Below are 21,189 nucleotides of genomic sequence, written 5' to 3' on the forward strand. Positions count from 1 at the left end.
CGTCAATTGAAGAGTTAATCATGTTTATAACTTAAGAGTCATTCCAAGACACAGGACAATCATTGCTGAACTGATAAATTACTAAAACTGTTGAAGTTTGTGACTATACAAAGTATTTGTTTTGTAAGACTTACGACTTGATTTGTGTAAACATAAAATGCATATGCAACTGCACATGTAAATGAGTTGTTGAGAAAGATGAAATGCTGTGCTGTCTTCAGAGTTACCAACCTTTTTTTTTATTTCAGCTCTGCAAAGGATGAGGGCCTAGACAAGGTCATTTGGGAATGCTATTATTTAAATGTATAACTGTCAAGGGCAAAATATTCATGAAAGCAGCTTTATGCTGTAAATACTTTGTTAGCAGTTTTTTTTGTCCACGTCAGTGAAAAAAAGTATTTAATTAGTAATAATCAGATAATTAACTTTTATACTAGGGGGAGAGGTTACCAAGAGTTGATGTAAATGAGTTGTTGAGAAAGGGGTTACCAAGAGTTGCTGTGTAACGGTAAATTGCAGCGGTGAAAGAGAAGAATAAAATGTGCCATCCTGGGGTGGCTAGTATAGCAATGTCTTCTTTCTGGTCATGATACATAGGCAGAGAGATATTCTCCACCCAAGGGTCCCTTGGATGTAATCTTTCTGTTGCCTTTTGCCACCTGGATAGGAAATTCTGTAAAAGGAGAGACAGAATAATATGCTACAAGAACTGAAGTTGAAAAGTAAAGAGATGCTAAACATGGAAAAAGGGACTTCAGCTTGCTAGAAATGAGTACATGCAGAGATGAGAAAAAAAGAGGGGCCAGCATAATGGCAATAAAAAGCCACAAATGGAAAAGCTACATAGTGCCATAGATAATGAAAGAAGGATGGGTGCTGGGGAAGTGGAGGACAGAAAGTAAGGTGATATTAAAGAAGTTTTCTATGGAATAAAGAGGCTAAGAAAGTAATAGTAAGGAATTGATTCATGAAATTAATTGCAATGATGCATAAAGGCGGTAGGAAATTAATGGGGGGAACATTAATGTGGTTTTAAAACTAACTAAGGGCAGATTATATGGGAAATATGGAATGATGTTAAAAGTCCCTTGAGGAAGAAATGGGTAGGAGTGATGGTATACATACAGATGTATAAATGATCAGAAGGGTACACATTTTCAAATTTGGGGGTGTCAAGTTAGTAGGCTAGATGGATTGGCAGAGTGACAGCAAATGAGAAAAGAGGATGGAGGTGAGAGAGAAGGAGTCATCAAATCACAGTTTAGTTATCTTGGACTGGTGAGTTGATGTGGATGGAAAGCAGTATTGGAGATAGAATATGGAGCATTGCAGAGAAGTTCAAAAGATGATATGGTTGCAGGAAATGGAGTAGGTTTTATTAGAGAATACATATGAAAGTAGGGGTGAGGGATTAAGGAATGACACAGGATTAAAGCTGAATAGAGATGTAGGATAAAGAAGGGGTAGGATGGATAGAAAAGAGGAAATGAAAATGGCTGGAGTAGAGGAAAGGTTGAGTTCACTACAAAGCCGGGTTCAGGAGTTTAGAAAAGTGTTGGAAAGTGTTAAGATACTGTTTGGGGGCATATAGGGGATTTGAAGGCACAAACAAAGGTAGAGAGATGGGTGATAAATGATGGAGTGGAAGTAAGGTAGACCTGAATTTATTATGTTGGAAGTTGAAAGATCAGAAACAAACGATATGAGTGAAGGGGATAAAATCTGAGTATTATAAGGGTGTTTAACAAAGTCTAGAGAGATAAGGAAAGAATTTAGGAATGGTCATTAAAGACTATATGTGTGTCAGGTGGGAGTGAGCTTAGGGAACTATATACAGAGAACAATAGAATGCATTGCTCCTTCAGGTACCTATCTTTTCACTGAAGCTCCAATTCGCCAAAAGTCTAATCATCAAACTTAAAGCATTGAATACCATTTCAGTGAAGGATTACATTATCTAAATATTTTTCCCAGGGAAGGGATTTAGTTGGCCGTTGTAACAAATTTGCCCTTTTCCCCAATGTAGTGCGATCTTAAAGTTGGAATATATAATTTTGGTGGGGGGGGTCAAAGCTCCCCCACCTTGGTGAGTTTAAAATAATGTAATTTTGTGTTACAATCGCTCTGGTGGCCAAGTAGTTTTTTTATCCGAAAATCTTTTCGGTGATGTAATTCTTCGCTGATATGGTATTCGATACTTTAAGTTTGATGAATAGACGTTCAGCGAATTAGGGCTTCAATGAAATGATATAGACCTGCCTCCTCCAGTGCCAGGGTCATTATTCAAGACCTTTCACCTAGGTCACAGTCAGAGCTCCATTCATCCATGCCACAGAGCCACACATGCCCCATCTAACACTGTCCATGGTTTTATTTTCTTAATTTGAATTTATTGAATCTTGCAGTCAATCCAATTCCCTTTCCATGGTCCCCATACTAAAAGCAAAAAATCGACAGAATTCAATTAAAGTTTACCAAACATTTGCAGGGTTTGCTTACTTATCCTTATCTCTCTAAATAAGTGCCATGATTTGTTCTGTCATTGATACAGCAGATTTACAGAGGACTTAACATTAGTTTATCATGCAAAGAAAGATGAGATTTTAGGTGAATGTTTTTGCACTTGGCTTTGCTTTCTCTTCAGTAACCTTAGTGGTGAATTTAGTCTGCAAAAAGGCAACATTAGCAATAATATTTGTGATAATTTTTCTCAAACTGAGTTCTTGCTCATTGGGACAAACTTCTATTATTTATGCAACAAACATCCTTAACTGTGACTTTCTACTTGATGACATTTTTGGAAATGCTAATTTAATTTAAGGGTAGTTATAGACTCACATACCACACTGACAGATGAATATCTATATATGTATGTACATTGACTGAAAACCGATAAATGGTACTACTGATGGTACATTGTTCCCCTAGTAAAGGCAGAGGTAGGGGTAAGGGGGAAAAAATTGTGTCTGTATGTATTTTTATGTGTCAGATGAGAGTTAATGGTAAAGAAAGAAATTAAGTAGACTTTCTGATGTAAAATTATACAGAAAATGGGAAGACTAGTTTTGTCAAGCTGCACTTATCCCCACCTAAATGACAATGTGTTTCAACTATTATGCAAATTATTATCTAAGTAAATAACTAGTTAAAAGGCATGTAATTCTTCTGGTTTATCCAACGTTCCCATAAGTATATGACACAAATAAATGAGAAAACATGAAAAAGCCAGTTCAATAAAATTGAAAGAAATGTTTTATCATACCTTCCAAAAAGGTGCATAGCCCATTCCTTGAGTTTTCACATTAGCAAATGTCTGCATTCTTTATTTTTTGGCTCTCTAGAAAAAGGATAAACACAAAAATACGTATGATTAGCTCAAAGCTGAGTAAAGATAATTGCACTTTAGAGCATACGTCTAAACTGTCTAGATTTTTATGAAATGCCCATATTTTTTGTATCATATTTTTGGTCTGTTCCTCATAAAATATGTGGTTTTCTAGTAAATCACTGACAACTGATGTCACTAAATAATGACATATATTTGAGTTTCAGACTTCATATCCTTCAGAAAATGCATACTAGCACAACTCCTGTTGTTCTAGCAACTTTTAACGTGTACAAGAACAATATTTAAAATTTGTCCCTATTTTTGGACCTTTGTCCCAACATTATTTTATGCTTTGTCCATTTTTCTTGTGCTAAAAGATTGGTAGGCATGCTTCAGAGGAGTTGAAAGATAACATTAGATGTGGGCTAGCAATATTTAAAAAATCAGTTCTCTGGTCAGCTAACACACACAAAGTGGTGATGTACGCAGGGATGGCAGAGGATTATGCACATTGTAGTAAATTTACAGCTGTTGAAAGGTGAGGGAGTGACAGCAATGGAGACCGAATCCCTCTCTTTAAGAGCAGGGAATGGTATGAGGTGGTGTGAGGTCTTCCATGCTACTATGAAAGGAATGAAGTGAGACAATTGGGAAGAGAAAGCAATAGAATATTTCTGTATCCTGTTAGATGAAATAAAGACAAAATGGCTTTCCTGCTGTATTATGAAAAGGTAAGAGCTAGGTGTAGTTCCCTGATGGTTTTTCCACAGTAGTATAAACAAAATGCTGCTGAGAGAGAATTAGAAAATGAAAGCTATGCGCAGTGAATTCCTCACTGTCTGTATAGGGACAGTAAAGTATGGAAATAAGAGACTACGGACCTTTACACTATGTGTCAGAGATGGTGCAGACTTCCCACATTTTCATGCATTTGGTGGTGCTGAATGGTGTTCCGGCAGTCAGTGCAAATGATTTAAGGCTCTACATGGTTAATGCATTTTTTTTTCTGTACCCCAAGGTGCAGGGGTTTGATTCCTTTCACTTACTGTGTGATTCTGAGCAAGTCACAAAACCAGACAGTGCTCCCAGTTCACCCCTGAAATAGTGCACTTGTGCCCAGTGGGCTTGCCCAGTTAAATATATAAAAACAGGCAAGGGGTGACAAGTGAGACTGAGCCCCCCATTTCTTAAAAACAATAAGCACATCAACCCAAGAACATGACAGGCTTCTGTACTCTGTACTGCATGTAGTGCTAACGGAAGACAAAATACTTATAACCCTGAATGGTTCAAAACTATTTTTATTCTTACAGACAGAAATAAAGTGATAAATTCCCTGAGCACCTGATTACTCAGGCTTACAACAGCCGCAAGAGATGTTAAATGCTGTCTTGCTGGACAATCATGATAAATGAAAGAAGAATTGACTTACCTGATATTAGGACTTGTAAGGGTTAACAGCTGAGTTAAACACTGACATGACCCCTTCCTGGCTGGTGTATTTTATACTCCAAAAATGAGAGCAGGCGCATGCGTGTCAGCATTAGAATTATAGGGTGCTACAAATGCAAACTTTTGCTGCTTGTAAATGTAACCCCCCCCCACCCACACACACACACACACACACACACACACACACACACACACACACACACAAAAATGTACACGTAGCTGCTGTCTACTGAGACTGAATGCCATCTCAGCAAAAAAATGATGGCTTGGACAATGGAAATCCCTAAACAAGAGGCACAGCATATAGAAATACACAATTAGAAAGAGAGCAGTGCTCATGTAGGGTAAGCAAAAATAACAAAATGCTGCATTACATTCCTCTGACTAAGAGAAAACTGGGAGGTCTGCTGGGCCCAGATGTTCACATGCCTGTATTGATATCTATTGACATTATACTTTTGAAAGCTTTTTGGGTTTCATTGAGCATCCGTTTAATTTGAATTAAATTATAACTTTAGGGCACACAGTGTTGCTTTTTATTAGATGTGTACATCTCAGAAGGTATCAGTAATGCAAAGTACTAGGTTCTGCAAGCAAAATATGTTCAGCATATTGGGTCAGCTTAGGTAACCACTAGACAAGGCAGAACATAGTACTGACAATCAATGGAGAGGGAAGGACAGTTTAGCCCAAGAGGTCAGCGGGTTCTAGTAAGCAGCAGGTCTTGTGCAAACTTCTTGCTACTTGTTTATATCCTAAGGATGCATTAGATCAATGGAACTAACTTACACTGACCGTGATAACTATCAAAAGGGCTTGTCCCCGAGCCGATACATTCAAAAACATGCTTGACGTTTACTCATTTAAAACCAAGATGTTATCTTGACATGTTTGTGTTTTGTGTTTTACACTGGCAGCTATTAGAAGTTGGACTGTGTGTAAGATGCTATTGTCACCCATCTAATTATTTGCTTTTTTGGCAACTAGTAGGAGCTCAGCTACTGGAGACTTACTGTATTTATTTATTTATTTGGCAGCTGGAAGTATCCAGGAATTTACAGTTTATATGCATGACTTAACAACCCCACAGTTAAGAAGTCACTCCACACCACGGCATGAGAAAACATCACTGTGACAGACATATTTGTCTTTGTTATAACACTAGTTTTTTTTGTTACAAGCTTGACATTTGCTACTTCTTAACCATGTCACATCACCAAGACTGACTTCTATCACAGCTATGTGGAAACAAGATACTGTAGGCCCAATCCACATAGGAGACCCTTCCACAGATCCCAGTAATTACTGTACAGTCAGCTTTACAATCATATCTGGCAACATTATGGAGAAAATCAGCATGAAATGTATTCAGGTGCACATAGAAATACCCTTATTCATGACTTAACACTGCCTGTTTTATGAAAGATAGACCCTGTATGCTTAGCCTTAGATGAAGGATTATCTGTCAATGCAGCTTACTTTAATCTGGCTAAAGCATTTGATCCTGCACCCCTGTGACAGAATCATAAATAAATTCAGTCATCTAAAGATAAATGAAGCCATAAGTATGGTCATACAAAACATGTAAGAATAGGAGGATTCCTGTCTTCATCCCCTGTCACCAGTGGTGTCCCTAAAGGCTCTGTCATTTAGTCACTCCTTTTTGGCATCTGTTTCTTGTATATCAGAACTGAGTCTATTGCTTGGCTCACCAAAATTTGTCCTTAATCTGACTGATACTACCTCACTTCAAATAGCACTTATTAAACATGAATGGTGCAGTTAAAATGGCCTTGCCTTCGCTGTCAGAAATAAATGAATAGATAGACAGAAAGACAGTAAGATAGGCAGATGAATAAATAAACATACAATATTTGTGCTTTTGGCAAACCCTCCTTCCCACTGATAAACTTTATATAATATTAATGAGAAACAACTTAAAGTTGCCAGACTAGTAAAAGACTTGGAATCCTTGCAGACAATGCCCTTTCATTTGATATGCATATAGCTGTTGCCATCCACCAAGCATATGGAGTTGCCCTCCTCAGCTTCCATGGAGTTAAGAGCCATGCCAGGGGGTATCTGTTCTTATATGCAGCATTTATTAAAGGCATTAGTGCTACAAAGTGTTAAAGTTACTTCACACACACACGCAAAGCTACAGTAGCAACCTTGTTATTAATAGGCCAACTGTAAATACTAAACAGAGTTCTGTAACCTACTAATACACAATTTGGTACAAATTCCTGCTTTAAAAACTTTATAATTGCCATTTCACTGTTTAGTTTAATCCTTCTACTTAGCCATCAGACCTTCTACTAAAAGGGGTCCCTCAAGGATCAATTTTGGCCCCTCTCCTTTTTTCCATCCACATTAACAAAGTCTCAATTGACTGACCACACCATTCCCTCTTGCTTTATGCAAATGACATGGTTTTATTCCACTCCACCCATTTCCTTCCCTCTCTTGAACTACAGGAAGAATTTCACTTCCTCATTCAACGGATCAACAATAAACTTCTTCTTCTTTCGGCTTTTCCCGGTTAGGGGTCGTTACAGCGGATCATCTGTCCGCTCATGATTGGCAGTGGAGTTTTTTTCAGTGTTGAGTTGCCAGCCTGGCACCCAACCTTCCACAGAAGGCACATACACACTTACACCTAGGGCCAATTTAGAGTGTCCAATCCACCTACTGCATGTCAACAATAAACTACTGGTAATTAATACAGCTAAAACTAAAATAATGTTCTTTGGAACCAGGCAAAAAATGTCAATTCCAGAACCCTACAAATCCAGGATCATATTAATACCACAATCAAAATCGTTTCCACATTTTAATATTTAGGAATTTGGATGGATCCATCTTTAAACATTCATCCTCATTTAGAAATAACTCACAAGAGAGTCAATTATCTCTTAATCTTGCTAATAAAATTTTCCCATGTTTTCCAGGGTCACCAGGAATGCCATAAGATAAGGTATCCTACTAGCTCAGCTAGAATAAGGTGCCTTTATCATTGTGGCTGCATCCAAGCAAAATACAGCCACCATGTATACCCTTTGTAATACCATATGCAGGTTCATAACTTTCTCCCCTAGAAATTAACACCACTTCATATCCTTAGAAAAGCAAACAAGTTTTCTGATGGACAATATGCTAACTTTCTACTTGCCCCACAACTATTCAAACTTATTAAAAGTGGGTCTTTCTCTCCTCTTGCACCAGAATTATTCAGGGAGACACCATCCTATACCCTGAGAAATCTAAACTACTCAGGTCTTACTTTCCAAAGCCTCCAAAACCAGATGCTAGTGCACAAACTATGCCTTCTCTGTCTTTTGACCCAAACTATGGAAATATCTCCCAGCCTGTCTTAAAAATCAATCTTCATACCTCATATTCTCATCACAACTAAAGACTCACATTAAATCACAAGGTTAATGCAATTCTTCTCTCTCTGTCTGATTATATAACCTAATATCGGTCTCCTCTTTCTCTCTCTCTGCACAACGCATTTCTAAATCTCACACTTAGTAAAATGCTCTCACTGCTGACCTAATTATTGCTATTTTTTTCTACTGTTTTTGCTTCAATTTGTTATACTTCTATATACTGCATTGTGCATACTGTCCTTTGTATCTCTCTATTTATATTTTCATGTATATATGTGTGTATCATATGCATATATTTTTTCTTTTCTTTTGTACTCCTGCGCTGAGACTGAAATTGGTCCATTGGGATCTCTGCTTTACCCCACTTAACAAATTCAGAATAAAAATAAAATAAGGAGACGATGTGCAAGGATTCCTCAAAAAGAATTAAAGAGCTACAAGGCTTGTCTTACAGCCAAAGACTGCAAGAAATATTTCTGTCTCTTCTTTATCTGTTCCTGTCTTATTAGAGGAAACCTATGCAAGATGTACAGAGCATTAAAGGTTCCCTTACTATTTGAAACCTTTTATTAGAATAACCCCCCTCTGACACAGAGAACAAGAGGGCATTCAGCTTCATTAAAAATTAATGTCAAGCATATAGTGAAGCATAGTGGCTTCAGCTCTAAAAGACTGCCATGTACATTCCTGTAACTAGTCTAGTGCAGATACAGATTCTTAGTTTTAGCACTTGAATTTGCTTATTCATGCTCAGAACTTGTAAGCACTAAATAAGATACTAATTACTATAGCACTAAACCTTCCTCATTACGCAGAGGAAAACAGTTTTTGCACTTACTTTTCTCACTTGCTTAGAGAAAACAGGTCTTGTACTCACTTTCTTCACTTATCTAGAGGAAAATAGTTATTTATTCAGGCATGTCCAAGGGTCAACTCCCAGTGTTCTCACCTGTCTATCTGATGAATCTGGGCACCTTGGGGCAATATAGAAATTGCCTCATGTACACAGACAACCCTCTCCTCCTACCACTCAACACTACAACCTGTGAGAGATGCACTTATCTAGCCAAACTGGAGGTAAAGCTCTCTCCAACCAAGACTGAACTTGACATTCAAGAGGAGAAGGTAAACACTTGCACCACACCACACTTATCACATAGTCTCACTAAATCTGCACCACCAAAATCCACACATAGAAACACAAAAACATTTTGCAGAGGCTCTCAATAATAATCTGCCCAAACAACAGAGACCTCCAAAGCAGAAACGCAAGCAACTTTCACCCACCAACACAACCCAAATGACACATAGCCCACAGACTCAGTCTGCCACTCAACCACAGCAAATAAGGCAAAACAACATATCCAATACACAAGTCATAGGTGACTCTATTGTCAGGCACACTGATGTCCCACTCACCAGGCTAAACAAGGAGAAGGTTACTGTCAGCTGCCTGTTGGGTGCCAGGATCCGCCACATAACCCACGCATTCAGGTCACTCCACAACAAGTACAAATATGACTCTGTCATTATCCATGTTGGTGTGAATGACCTGAGACGTACTTCCCTGGACTACATGAAAAGAGACATGGAAGAACTCTCCGATCTTGTAGCCCAGGCAGGTATGACCCTAGCCCTGAGTAGCATTCTGCCATCGCCCAGAATAATACCGCAGTACAAATACAAAATTATTGACTTCAACAATTGGCTAAGCTTCTGGTGTCATTCTAAGGGGATCCAGTATCTGTCTGCTTGGGATGACATGGTCGACAGACCATGATGCTTTGCCAGAGATGGCAGGCACCTGTCACCCCTGGGATTCTGGATCCTGGCTAAGGCTCTTGCTGCCCCTATAGTGCTTTTTTAGGCAAGGTTCAAATGACAAATTCACCACCGTAACAGGAACAGGCAAGCAAAAACTGAGGGTAATGCTACTCAATGCTAGAAGTCTAAATCTCAAAACGCACTCACTCAAGGCACTCCTTAAAATGGAGAACATTGATATCTGTGCAGTGACTGAGACCTGGTTCAAGGCTCCAGAGAGCACCCCTGCACTACCAGGCTATAACTCATACCACACTTTTCAGCCATGTAACCTGGACCGGAACACCAAAGGCAGAGGTGTGTCCATATTCATTAAGGATATCCACACCTCCAGGCTAGTTGCTCAGCATAATGCAGCTGAGGTTATCCAAGTGCAACTAACTCTGGGCAAAACTGCAATCCAAATTGTAGCTTGCTACAGATTCCCCACCATGCTCCAAGATTCCCACTCCTCTTTTCTTGATGTACTGGAAAATATTAGGGTTCAACGAAACACCCTAATAATGGGCAATTTCAACTACCCCACGATTAACTGGGAAAACTACTCGTGTACAAACTCCCTCACACAATGGAATTCATAAACTCCAATGCACTGGATCAACTTATCCACACCCCCACCAGGGGCAACAGTATCCTAGACCTAGTCATTACCAATATGAGTGATCGGTGTTCCACACCTGAAGTCAACTCCTCTTTGGTCTGATCCGACCATAAGCTAATCACCCTTGATATCCACATCCCGCCCCCACCCTTCATTAAGGAAACCACAGTAAAAAATTTCTCCAAAGGCAACTTCATGCTTCTTAAGACAGAAGTGGTGAACTTCATGACACCCATGCAGATGGACAATACAGAAGGAAGAAATTGTTGCAAAAGAGAGTAAAATCCCATGAGTGGAGGAGCTCCCTGGTCAGCCTCAGTAAGAAACTGAGATCCCTTATAAGATCCTCCAAAGCTAGCTACAAAGGCCATGGAACGTATCATCATAGAACTCATAAACAAAGACATTGATAAACTCCAAACTTTGGATGCTACCCAGTTCGGGTTTGTGAAAGGCAGATTATGCCTCCTGAACATGACTGACTTCTTTGAGGCAGTCACCAAAGCCATAGATGAGGGTAAGGTGGTTCACACAGCCTATTTTGACCTTGTCAAGGCTTTCAACACCATCCTCCATTCTGGAATTATAGCTAAACTCACTAAACTAGGTATAAATCCCTATGTCACAAGATGGGTTGCCAACTGGCTCACTGACAGAACCCACACTGTAAAAGTCGCATACTCCAAATCTGACCTCAAACCAGTGACAAGTGCAGTACCACATGGTTTAGTCCTGGGACTGCTCCTGTTTGGTATCTACTTCTCTGAAGTACAGGCTAACACAGAAGGCCTCTGGCTAACGAAGTTCGCAGATGACTGCAAACTAGCAACCATGGTCGAGTCCCCAAATGATGTGGAAATCCTACAGAAAGGCCTCGCTGAACAGATGCCTGGTGTCAGAACCATGGCCTCAAGCTCAATGCCAAAAAGTGCATTGTCATCCCCTTTGGTAAAAACTCTGTACCCATGAACTACTATATAGACAGCAGTCTACTTAACACTGAATGTGTGATAAGAGACCTTGGGACCCAGGTAGACAGTAGTCTGTCCTTTGATAGTCACACTGCCACAATAGTCAGGAAGTCCTTCTACATGGCACACCTCATCATAAAAGGGTTCTCATCCAGGAAAAAGGAGGTCATTGTTCCCCTCTACTTGACACTCATTAGACCCATTATAGAGTACAATGCCCCTTTTGGAATGTACCTCACAAGACATCTGCAGCAGCTGGAAAAGCCACAGAAATAACTCACAAAGAGGATTACAGGCCTCAAACCGATGCCCTACACTGACCGTCTCAAAAAACTCCGGCTTTACTCCATAGCATATCGACTTCTTCGAGGTGATCTCTGCCTAACATATAACGTTATGTCAAAGCCAGAGCTGTTGGACATGCTACACCTAAAGAAATCCCAATCCCTCTGAGTTACACGATCTAGGGACCCAAACCTTGTCACCACAATAAACAGGACATGCTGGAGGGATAGATTCCTGTTCCAGAGACTTCCCATACTCTGGAACAGGCTACCCATCTATGTCATGCAAAGTTCTTCATTAGCACTCTTCAAGAAAAATCTTGATGAGTGGATGGGAAATAGGAAATACACCCCGGGAATCACTTCTGTGTCTCTGCTCGACAGTGGCATAGGAAAATAACTTTCTTGGGTGGCGTAAGCCAGGGAACCTTGTTGACTAGGCTTACGTAGGCCCTCGGGCCGATAGCCTAGTACCTACCTATGAACCTATGTCTATCATTTCTGTTATTGTTTATGTGTAAAACAAATACTGTTTTAGATTACTTGTTTGTTTAAATACAAACATGGGTTTCTTATCCATTATTCTGATAAAAATCTTCTGAAGTCATTAAATGCAACTGTTTCTTCTATGATTATTATTATTATTATTAAATACCATGTAAAACTTGGATGTATAATGTGGAAACAAAAAATCCAAAGTTATACTTTTAATTCCATGCAATGCAGATTTGCTAAGACAAACCTTTGGTAAGGTACTGATTTAAATGTCTAAGCCATAAAATGCATGGCTAGGTGTAAAGTATGCAAAGAAAACTGGTACAGTGACACCTGGTTAAAATGTGAGCTAACTCCTGTTACAACCTCTGTAAGTTAAACTTGCAATTTTGAATTGTACTATTTAAATTCCCTGGGACTCCACTAAAAAAAGGCAATTGCTCAGTTGGACTATTCTAGTTAACAAATGAAAAATGAATGAATGAATGAATGAATGAATGAATGAATGAATGAATGAATCGATAAATACCTGAATAAATAATTGATTTTAATTAACTGAATTTATAAGTGGTGAGAAATATAATGGGCTGTATTAGTAAAAATCATATATGACTTCATATTTGCTTTTATAAAAGAAGAACATTTATATAAAAAGAGTTTAACAATTAAATGTGTAGATGATTAATAGATGTATATTATTTCTTGATACTGAATTGCTTATATAATTATCTGCACAAAATGAATGTCATGATTTTCTGTGCGCTATAATGCTAAGCAGACGTCTAGTAACATTTTACAACTCAACACCGGTGAGGCTGTCATAGACTGAATTGTCTGGGAAGATTCACATATGGACTAAGGTCAATGGGAAAACTTCAGATAACACCTTTTTCTCATGAGGAGCTAATAGATCTGTCTGGCTTGGATCAGCTAAAAATAAGCTGCAGGGAAATTCTACTGAGAATAAGAGACTGAGTCATTATGTACCCTGATAGAACTAACGCCGTTGGACTAATTTAGTAAATTCTGTTTTGAAAAGATAGAATTTAATTATCTGATGTAAATGTGATTTACTCCTGGATGCACTTTTCTAGGTTTCTGCCTTATATTTTTATTGAACAATTATTTTGAAAGATACTTCATAGTAAAGTGTTTGTGTGTTTCTTCTTTTTTATCTGATGAATGAAGTAAGCTATTTTTCTTTGATTTAACTTGTACTCCACCGCATATATTTAAAAAGTAGGCACTGATTACTGTATGTGTAGTTAAGTTTATATATTATTAAATTAAAACCTTTGAGCCGCCCCATGACTAACTTTGTTTGGTGCATGTCTTTTAATATAGCGCCCTCTGATGGTTCTGTTAATGAAAACTAATAAGAACTTAGGAAAAAATTTGTACTGTAGAATTTATATGTTTAGATCTAAGAATAACATGTAGGAATGGCTAATGTTTTATATGTGGTGCTATAACACAGAATGAATGTTGCATACACTGCAATGCAGAGAGTGATGAATTTATACAAACTGATGCTATGCGTATGTATGGGATGTGTGATGATGTCACCATTGCACTGAGTGTTGCATTGGTATGCATTGAATTAAATACACAATATGTTCAGTTTAAAGAGAAATGCAAGGTTGGTTAGTTAGCTGACTTTTTTTTAAATATGTTGTCAAACAATTGACAATAGAGAAGAATACTCTACAGGAAGAGTTGGCTAGTGAAATGGCCAGACAAGCTAGATATCTAATATTGCAGGGCGCAGGTATTGTATTCAGCTGAATGTGTGTATGACTGAGAGTTCTTATGTACATTAGGATTCTCCAGGGTATGGGGTTGGCAAAAATATTGTAGACATTAGTTATTACTAGGGTTAAAGACTCGTAGAAATTAAAAATTTGCCTGTTTATGCAGTGTAATTGCTATTAATAACTTTAAGATGGTAATATATAAGCTTCTACTATGAGTGGATGAAACTGAATGCACCGATGATCAGAATCCCCAAACTTTATTCGCCTTAAAAAAATGTCCTCAAATCAATTTTTAAAGTGTGTTTGTTTGTTTATTTATTTATTTTATTTTATTTTGCAGGGGGAAAGGCCCCCATAACCCCATGTGGGGGGACAACCCCCACTCCCTTCAAACTTACCAAATCCATGGTCTCACCAACTTGAAGAAGGAGAAAAATTCCCACAGAAAGGGAATCACTGCCGGCAGAACTTGCCGACAGTGATTTCCTGTGGAAAAACTCTAATCATTGGTGGGTTGAACCTTGGGCAACTGAAGCTCTGGGCTCATTCTTCACCCACCGGTCGAGTAACCAATTCATAAAGCTCTTGTAGTATATGTAGCACTGCAGTTATGCTGTGAAACAGGGAAAGGGCAGGCTTGTTAAACACCTTTCAAACATCGGAAAGTTTCTTTTCTTAAGCACCTCTCACTGCTGTTAAGCTCTAATGTCACACTACAGAATTAATTGTGATCACCAGCCACAAAGGTCAGCGCTAAGAAGTGCAAAGAGCTTTACAACAGGTTATGCACTTGGCTGAATTAAGTGTTTAACATTTCTTAAAGCTCTTTGCATTTCCTGTGCTTTGCATTTCAAAATGCTAAAGCATTTGGTGTCAAGTGTTTAACATATTTTAATTTTATTTGTTCTTCCACGCTTCCCGATATTATTCTGTGATGGCTGCTGTCTGTGTGGGAGTGATAAAAAAGCTGTAACACACATATTTTTTCTTCCGACTGTTGTACATGGCAGCAAGTTAAGCTCAGTGCACTGCATGCAGGATTATGATTGGGTCTCTGATTATATCCAGCTTATTATGTATTCTTGACATAGATGCCAAGAAATTCACTTGAGGAGTAAAACCTTAGAGGTGAATGTTTAGGCATCTATGAAGGGAGCACATCATCTTTAGTGAGCCTATCATAATTCTTTGCATTGCATGGAGATTTATCCACTTCACATGACCAGTTATGGAAAAAAAAGTTTAGGAGTGCAAAAGAGTTTTACTGGCCCATAAACTAAATGCGTCAAAGAGACAGCAGCATAGCTCTCAGCTTCTTTGCTTAAGAATTTTGGACAAATGATAAAGTAATAGAGGGAACAAAGGATCAAAATCAATTTTTAAATATTCCTCTTATTCACTTAATAAGTAAATAGTACAAAATGTTTAAGAAAATGCATTTTCTGAACAATAAGAAGCATAAAACTGTAATGTCGGGTTTTATTGACTGACTGTAATCCTCAGTGATTTACCAGAAAATTAAAAAATTATGGGAACAGAGTAAAAAGATCTGACACCAAGTCAGGGCCAATTGAGAGGCATGCACAACAGGCGGAAATTAAGCTGTTTTACCATTTACCTCTGTCCTTTGCCAGCTAACACTCTCCATTGTTAGTTCCTAGCATGAGATCTGATTGCAAAAGCACTTGGGGTACTTAAACAGTGGTAACCATCCCCAAGTGCTGTTAAGATTTAACTCTCATACTAGGCATTTACCTTTTTCCCAAATCAGTGCATAATTTTGGCACTTCACACACTACGAAATAATTATGACTGGGTCTTTCTTATCATAACTGCTTCTTAAGCTTTTTCTTGTAACCCTCCTCACTAGCATCTCCCACTCCATCCACCCTCAACCTCTCTTCCACCCCACTAACTACCTTTGATTACAGCCAACTCTGATGCTTGAAAGCTTATTATTTATAATACTGCTGTAATTTTTTTACTGTAACAATGTGAATAACTGCTATTTAATTCTTAGAATACATGTCACCTTAGATGGCACAGATATTATGTGAGTACTGTATGTACCGTGTTATTTATCAGGAACTATGGTTGTATTAACGTTACTTTTATACATACAACCACATCTACTTCTTGTAATCATATACCTAAATTCAGCTTTATTGTGGAGCTTTTCTCCCCTGGCCTCCACTGAAAAAGGACCTGCGTCCAGTCGTATTTTGCCGGTCAACAAATGTAAATAAATAAAATAATAATAAATAATAATTGATATGGATGTCAAGATTCTTCTCTCATGTTCACTCTCAGGGTGATTTTCTTGACATAATAAATTGGTTCTGATCAGAGACCTAGTCATAATCATCTTTAGGTTCATAGGTTGTTACTAAGCTAGCAACCACTAGGGCCCTTACAAACCTACCACAGACCTCAAACCATTTTGGTCCTGAGTATTATGGGTGTCTATTTGACGGCAGGATTATGGTAGTAGGGAGGTAAATAAGGATTTGTTGGGGGGTTATTAGTTAGGACAATACTGTTCTTATTGACAGCCTCTGTCCATAAGGGACATGGGAGCCAATCTGGGAGTAAATTTATAACTTCCCATTCAGTTGTCAAGGGTTTGTTTGAATAGGGTCAGAGATGAACTCTGTTTTACATGGATGGGAAGCCTTTTCCATAATTCAGGGATCTTTTGGGACACATGTATGTCTCTCCAGCACGTTTTTTTAATGTCATAAGCAAAGTTCAGCTACCTGGATCTAGTGTTTCTGGTGCTGTTTGTTTTATGCATGTGACAAAGAAACAACAGAGAGCACTCTGTCAGCTAAGATGTTTATTAGCAAATAAATAAGCCACAATGGCAAAGCTTTCGAGCAAGGTTAATGCATAAAGACTCCCTACAATAAACACAACGTATATTCTTCACCAGCCTATTAACCATTAAAGTCAAGTCCATGATAAACTATGTTAAAGTACACTATGCAATAAATACTTATGTAAATAGACAATTATAAAAACATATATAAGAACACATATAAAAAATCTATATAACTAAGCTACACATACTTAAAATATGCATAATTAAAATGTATATACACACACAGCCCAGATATATTCATATACAATCATGCTTATTTTTAATTACAGATTTAATACTATTCTGATAGTTAAGACCAGGTTTAGCATCTGCTCTAAAATAATTAATCTGTTTATACACTGCCATTTCTGTTTTTTATTAAAATATCCTTACACGCACTCCTAAATAAATAATCTGTAGAACCCAAAGCTTGAACTTATGATTACTTCCCATATTCTGTATATGTTTATAAAGAGCATTCGTTTCAATGCCTTTTCTAATATCTGATAAATGTGAGCTGATATGTTCTTAACCATGTAATGTTTTTTATATAGCTAAAATGAAAATTGACACATGGACTAAGATAGATTCATATTGGTACCTGGGGTGCAGTGACTTGAGTGACTTCATGATATTATGGATCCTGGCTCCAGATAGGCAACTAACCATTATCTTCTGCTTGGCTAACCTGATGAGTGGGGCAGTTGTGTGTTACACAATGCAGTCTCCAATGACAAGTGTATATGCTTGCCTTATGGGCTTTGCACTTGAGAAATTGTTAGGTGTAGGCATATGTGAAATGTTTGGTGCTGCTTTTGGTGTGTGTCTCAGTGACTGCTGAGGAGCAGCATTGCTGTTACGTGGCTTTGGAGGTCTTTAGACTTGGAAAGGTTTCTTTTAAGTGCTTCAGCATGAGACAATCTGTGTGTGTGTGTGTGTGTGTGTGTGTGTGTGTGTGTGTGTGTGTGTGTGTGTGTGTGTGTGCGTGTGTGTGTTTGTATGCAAGATTTTTGCCTCCAAGGAAGTTGTGTATTCGCATCTGTTGCATACTGTGTTATTTTTTTTTAATGATTAACTGTTTCTCTCAGTACATGAGAGAATTGCTACATTGCCTTAGGATGCCCAAACCTACAAAGCTGACCACAGAGATATTTGGGAATTGCATATCCATGTTGTTCAGATCTGTAAAGACTTGGGTTGTTTAGGATTAAGCATTAGGTTTTAACAGGAGTCTCCTAGGGTAGTTCCTGGGCTTAAGTGCAAGATGTTATATAATGCTAGGTGATGGTAGTCTATTCGATGCACAAACTAGGTGCGCTAAGCCTAATTCCACAGAATGCAATACTGTTTAACAGGTTTCAGACCTAATCCTAACTTTATATGGAAATGTTACTGTCTAGGCATTTGCTACTATAGAGAGCACTGCTAACTTCAGCAGCTCAATAGCAGCTCTGTGCAAATTTGCCTGATTTATGGCAGAGAAAAAAAGCCAGAAAATTGACTCCTATGCCCTCTAGCCAATAAAAAAAAAAACACTTTGAGCTCCCTGGATTGATTCACCTCAGAGACACCAGGTAAACTCCTGCCATAAGATGGATGATCCTGGACTTTCTTCATATAGAACTATAGCAAAAGCAGCTCTCAGGTGCAGATTAAACAACAACCAACTACCAAACAACTAATCTCTGGCAAATTCATCCTTCTGCAAGGCAATGTGGAGGCAAGCAGAACTAGAAAAGCAGAGAAATGACCATTTTTCCCATAAAATTAACTCATTAACACCTGGTGTGGAATGTTGCACCTATTAATGCCTGCACACAGCCTTGCATTCCAGGGCATTTTCTAAAAAATCAGCTTAACAAGCTTAATATAATCATAGCCTTTCCACTTTGGGACATTCTAGATAACAATCTTAGTGTCATTTTATTAATGAATCCTTCCTCTTCCTATTTCTGCCTATTATAAGCTGGCAAGTCACTTAGTTATAAAGTCAGACCCAAGAGAGGCCTGGATGCCGTAAGGAGCTATGAAGGTTAACTAGAAGTATACAGAAAGGTGATATAGGCTTGAATGAGTTAAATAAATGCTTTAAAATGCTCAAAAGCAGTAATGATCACTGTAAAAAGCAAGTACAAGTGCAGTAAATCAATAATATATTCTTATATTAGCTTGATTGGCTTGGGATACAGTTGAGACACTTGAAATGTGTTGCAGAGTTCTCTGTAAGTGAACACAGAGCTCGTAAACTTGCCTGATTTATAGTAGAGAAAATGCTTGAAAATGGACTCCTATTCCCTCTAGCCAATAAATGACCACGCTTTGAGCTCCCTGAAGTGATTTCTAACTCAGACAGACCAGGTAAACACCTTCTGCCACAGAATGAATGATCCTGGAATTCTTAACGTAAAACCACAGTGAAAGCAGCTCAGAAGTGCAGATTAAACAGCAAACAGCTAAACCCTGGCTAATTCATCACTCTGCAAGGTGATTTGGAAGTAAACAGAACTAGAAAAGCAAACATGATTATATTTGTGTTGACTTTATTGACAGTAGTTGTTTTCAGACTTATTATATGTCCCCATAAAGATTATTAGGAGTGAACTCCCTGAAGTGATTTCTAACTCAGACAGACCAGGTAAACACCTTCTGCCACAGAATGAATGATCCTGGAATTCTTAACGTAAAACCACAGTGAAAGCAGCTCAGAAGTGCAGATTAAACAGCAAACAGCTAAACCCTGGCTAATTCATCACTCTGCAAGGTGATTTGAAAGTAAACAGAACTAGAAAAGCAAACATGATTATATTTGTGTTGACTTTATTGACAGTAGTTGTTTTCAGACTTATTATATGTCCCCATAAAGATTATTAGGAGTGAACTGGTATAATCTTAAAGTGAGATTATAAAGCTGTAGTACTTAAAAATAAAAATAATGTGGGGGTGTGCATGTATTTCAGAGGAGTTTTGCCAGATGAGCAACAACCAAGTTAAGTACTTCTAGAATATGTGCATGTAGTTAGAAGAAAAGAAGAAAAATAGTAGCCTGACTAGTCTTTGAATTCAATTAGATATTGTTATTTCTTTTGCTGACAGATATGTATTTGTTTTTTGCAATTGTTGGGTTAAAAAGCTATATGCTAAGAGAAATTAATATTCTGTAAGTGGAATTTAAAATTATAGTGTCCAGCGAATGTGTTCTCATATGAATGACCATTTCCGCAGGCCGTGAGAGATGAACCAGTTCATCTTTCTCTAGACAGACAAAAGGAGTGATTCTTTTTTGATTCCTTTTCCCTATGGAGGAGTAATCACTTGTCTCAGTAGTGATCTTGGATGGACAAAGGTGAATAAGTGATTCATGTTAAGAAGCCTTCACCACAGTTAGATGTATCCATATTCTGTGGAGTTGATGAGCAACCTTACTGAACCTTTTTATCTGTCCATCCATCCACCCACAACTCCTTTTCCCATTTTTGCACATGTGGTTGGGATGTCACTTTAGCAGTGACAATAATCCAGAGCCAAGGTTCATACTGCCAGGTGTCTTGCCCTGCTGTGGCTGTTCTTCCATACAGCATACTCACATGTACACTCACACCTATGTTCAATTTAGACTGTCCAATCCTCCTACTACATGTCTTTGTAATGTGGGAGGAAAGCGGAGCACCCAGACGAAACCTATGTGAACATAGGGAGGACATGCAGACTCTACCCACAAGACTCCCCAGCCAAGAATCCAACCAGAGAACCTCTTGCTATAAGGTGACAATGCTTTTACTGAACCTTCTCATCTACAGTACTAATCAAGATTTCCTAATCATTTTTTCCTTATGCAAAAGACAGTAAACATGGCAGGGGCTGATGGTAAGCTCAAAATGCCTCCCAAAGGGACACCTGTATTTTTCATGTATAAAAACTATACAAATAGCAATTGTGACTACATACCTAAATATGCTGAAAAGGATGAATAGAAAGTGTCCTTGGGAAGGAAGATTTGATCTTGATAAATGTTATTATTAGAACAGTATGTAAGAATCTAGGGGTACCAAAGTGCTTCTAGGTGAATGGCTTTTTTTTCATACTGGTATTAAGAGGGTTTAGAAAGTTTACAACATTCTGTAGTCAAATGTTTTTTTTTTTTACTCCATTTACCTCCTTGGTCTGTTGATCATCATCCCCTTCCTGGCCAATTGTACCACTTGTTCACCATCACTAGGGTGACAGCTGA

General features: G+C 38.2%; 1 protein-coding gene across 1 annotated transcript in view; it reads right to left on the reverse strand.

The window, feature by feature from the left end:
* The window catches only part of LOC122811918 (beta-crystallin A3-like), a 56,992-nt gene that overhangs the window by 13,320 nt on the left and 22,483 nt on the right, over positions 1-21,189 (reverse strand). The window contains exon 3 of the mRNA XM_044084085.1: positions 3,263-3,337. Coding sequence (XP_043940020.1) covers positions 3,263-3,319 — 57 coding nt within the window. The 5' untranslated portion in view covers positions 3,320-3,337. The remainder of the gene's footprint in view (positions 1-3,262; positions 3,338-21,189) is intronic.

Source organism: Protopterus annectens, chromosome 9.part0 (genome assembly GCF_019279795.1).
Source record: "Protopterus annectens isolate FY-2018-M chromosome 9.part0, PAN1.0, whole genome shotgun sequence".
NCBI lineage: Eukaryota > Metazoa > Chordata > Ceratodontiformes > Protopteridae > Protopterus > Protopterus annectens.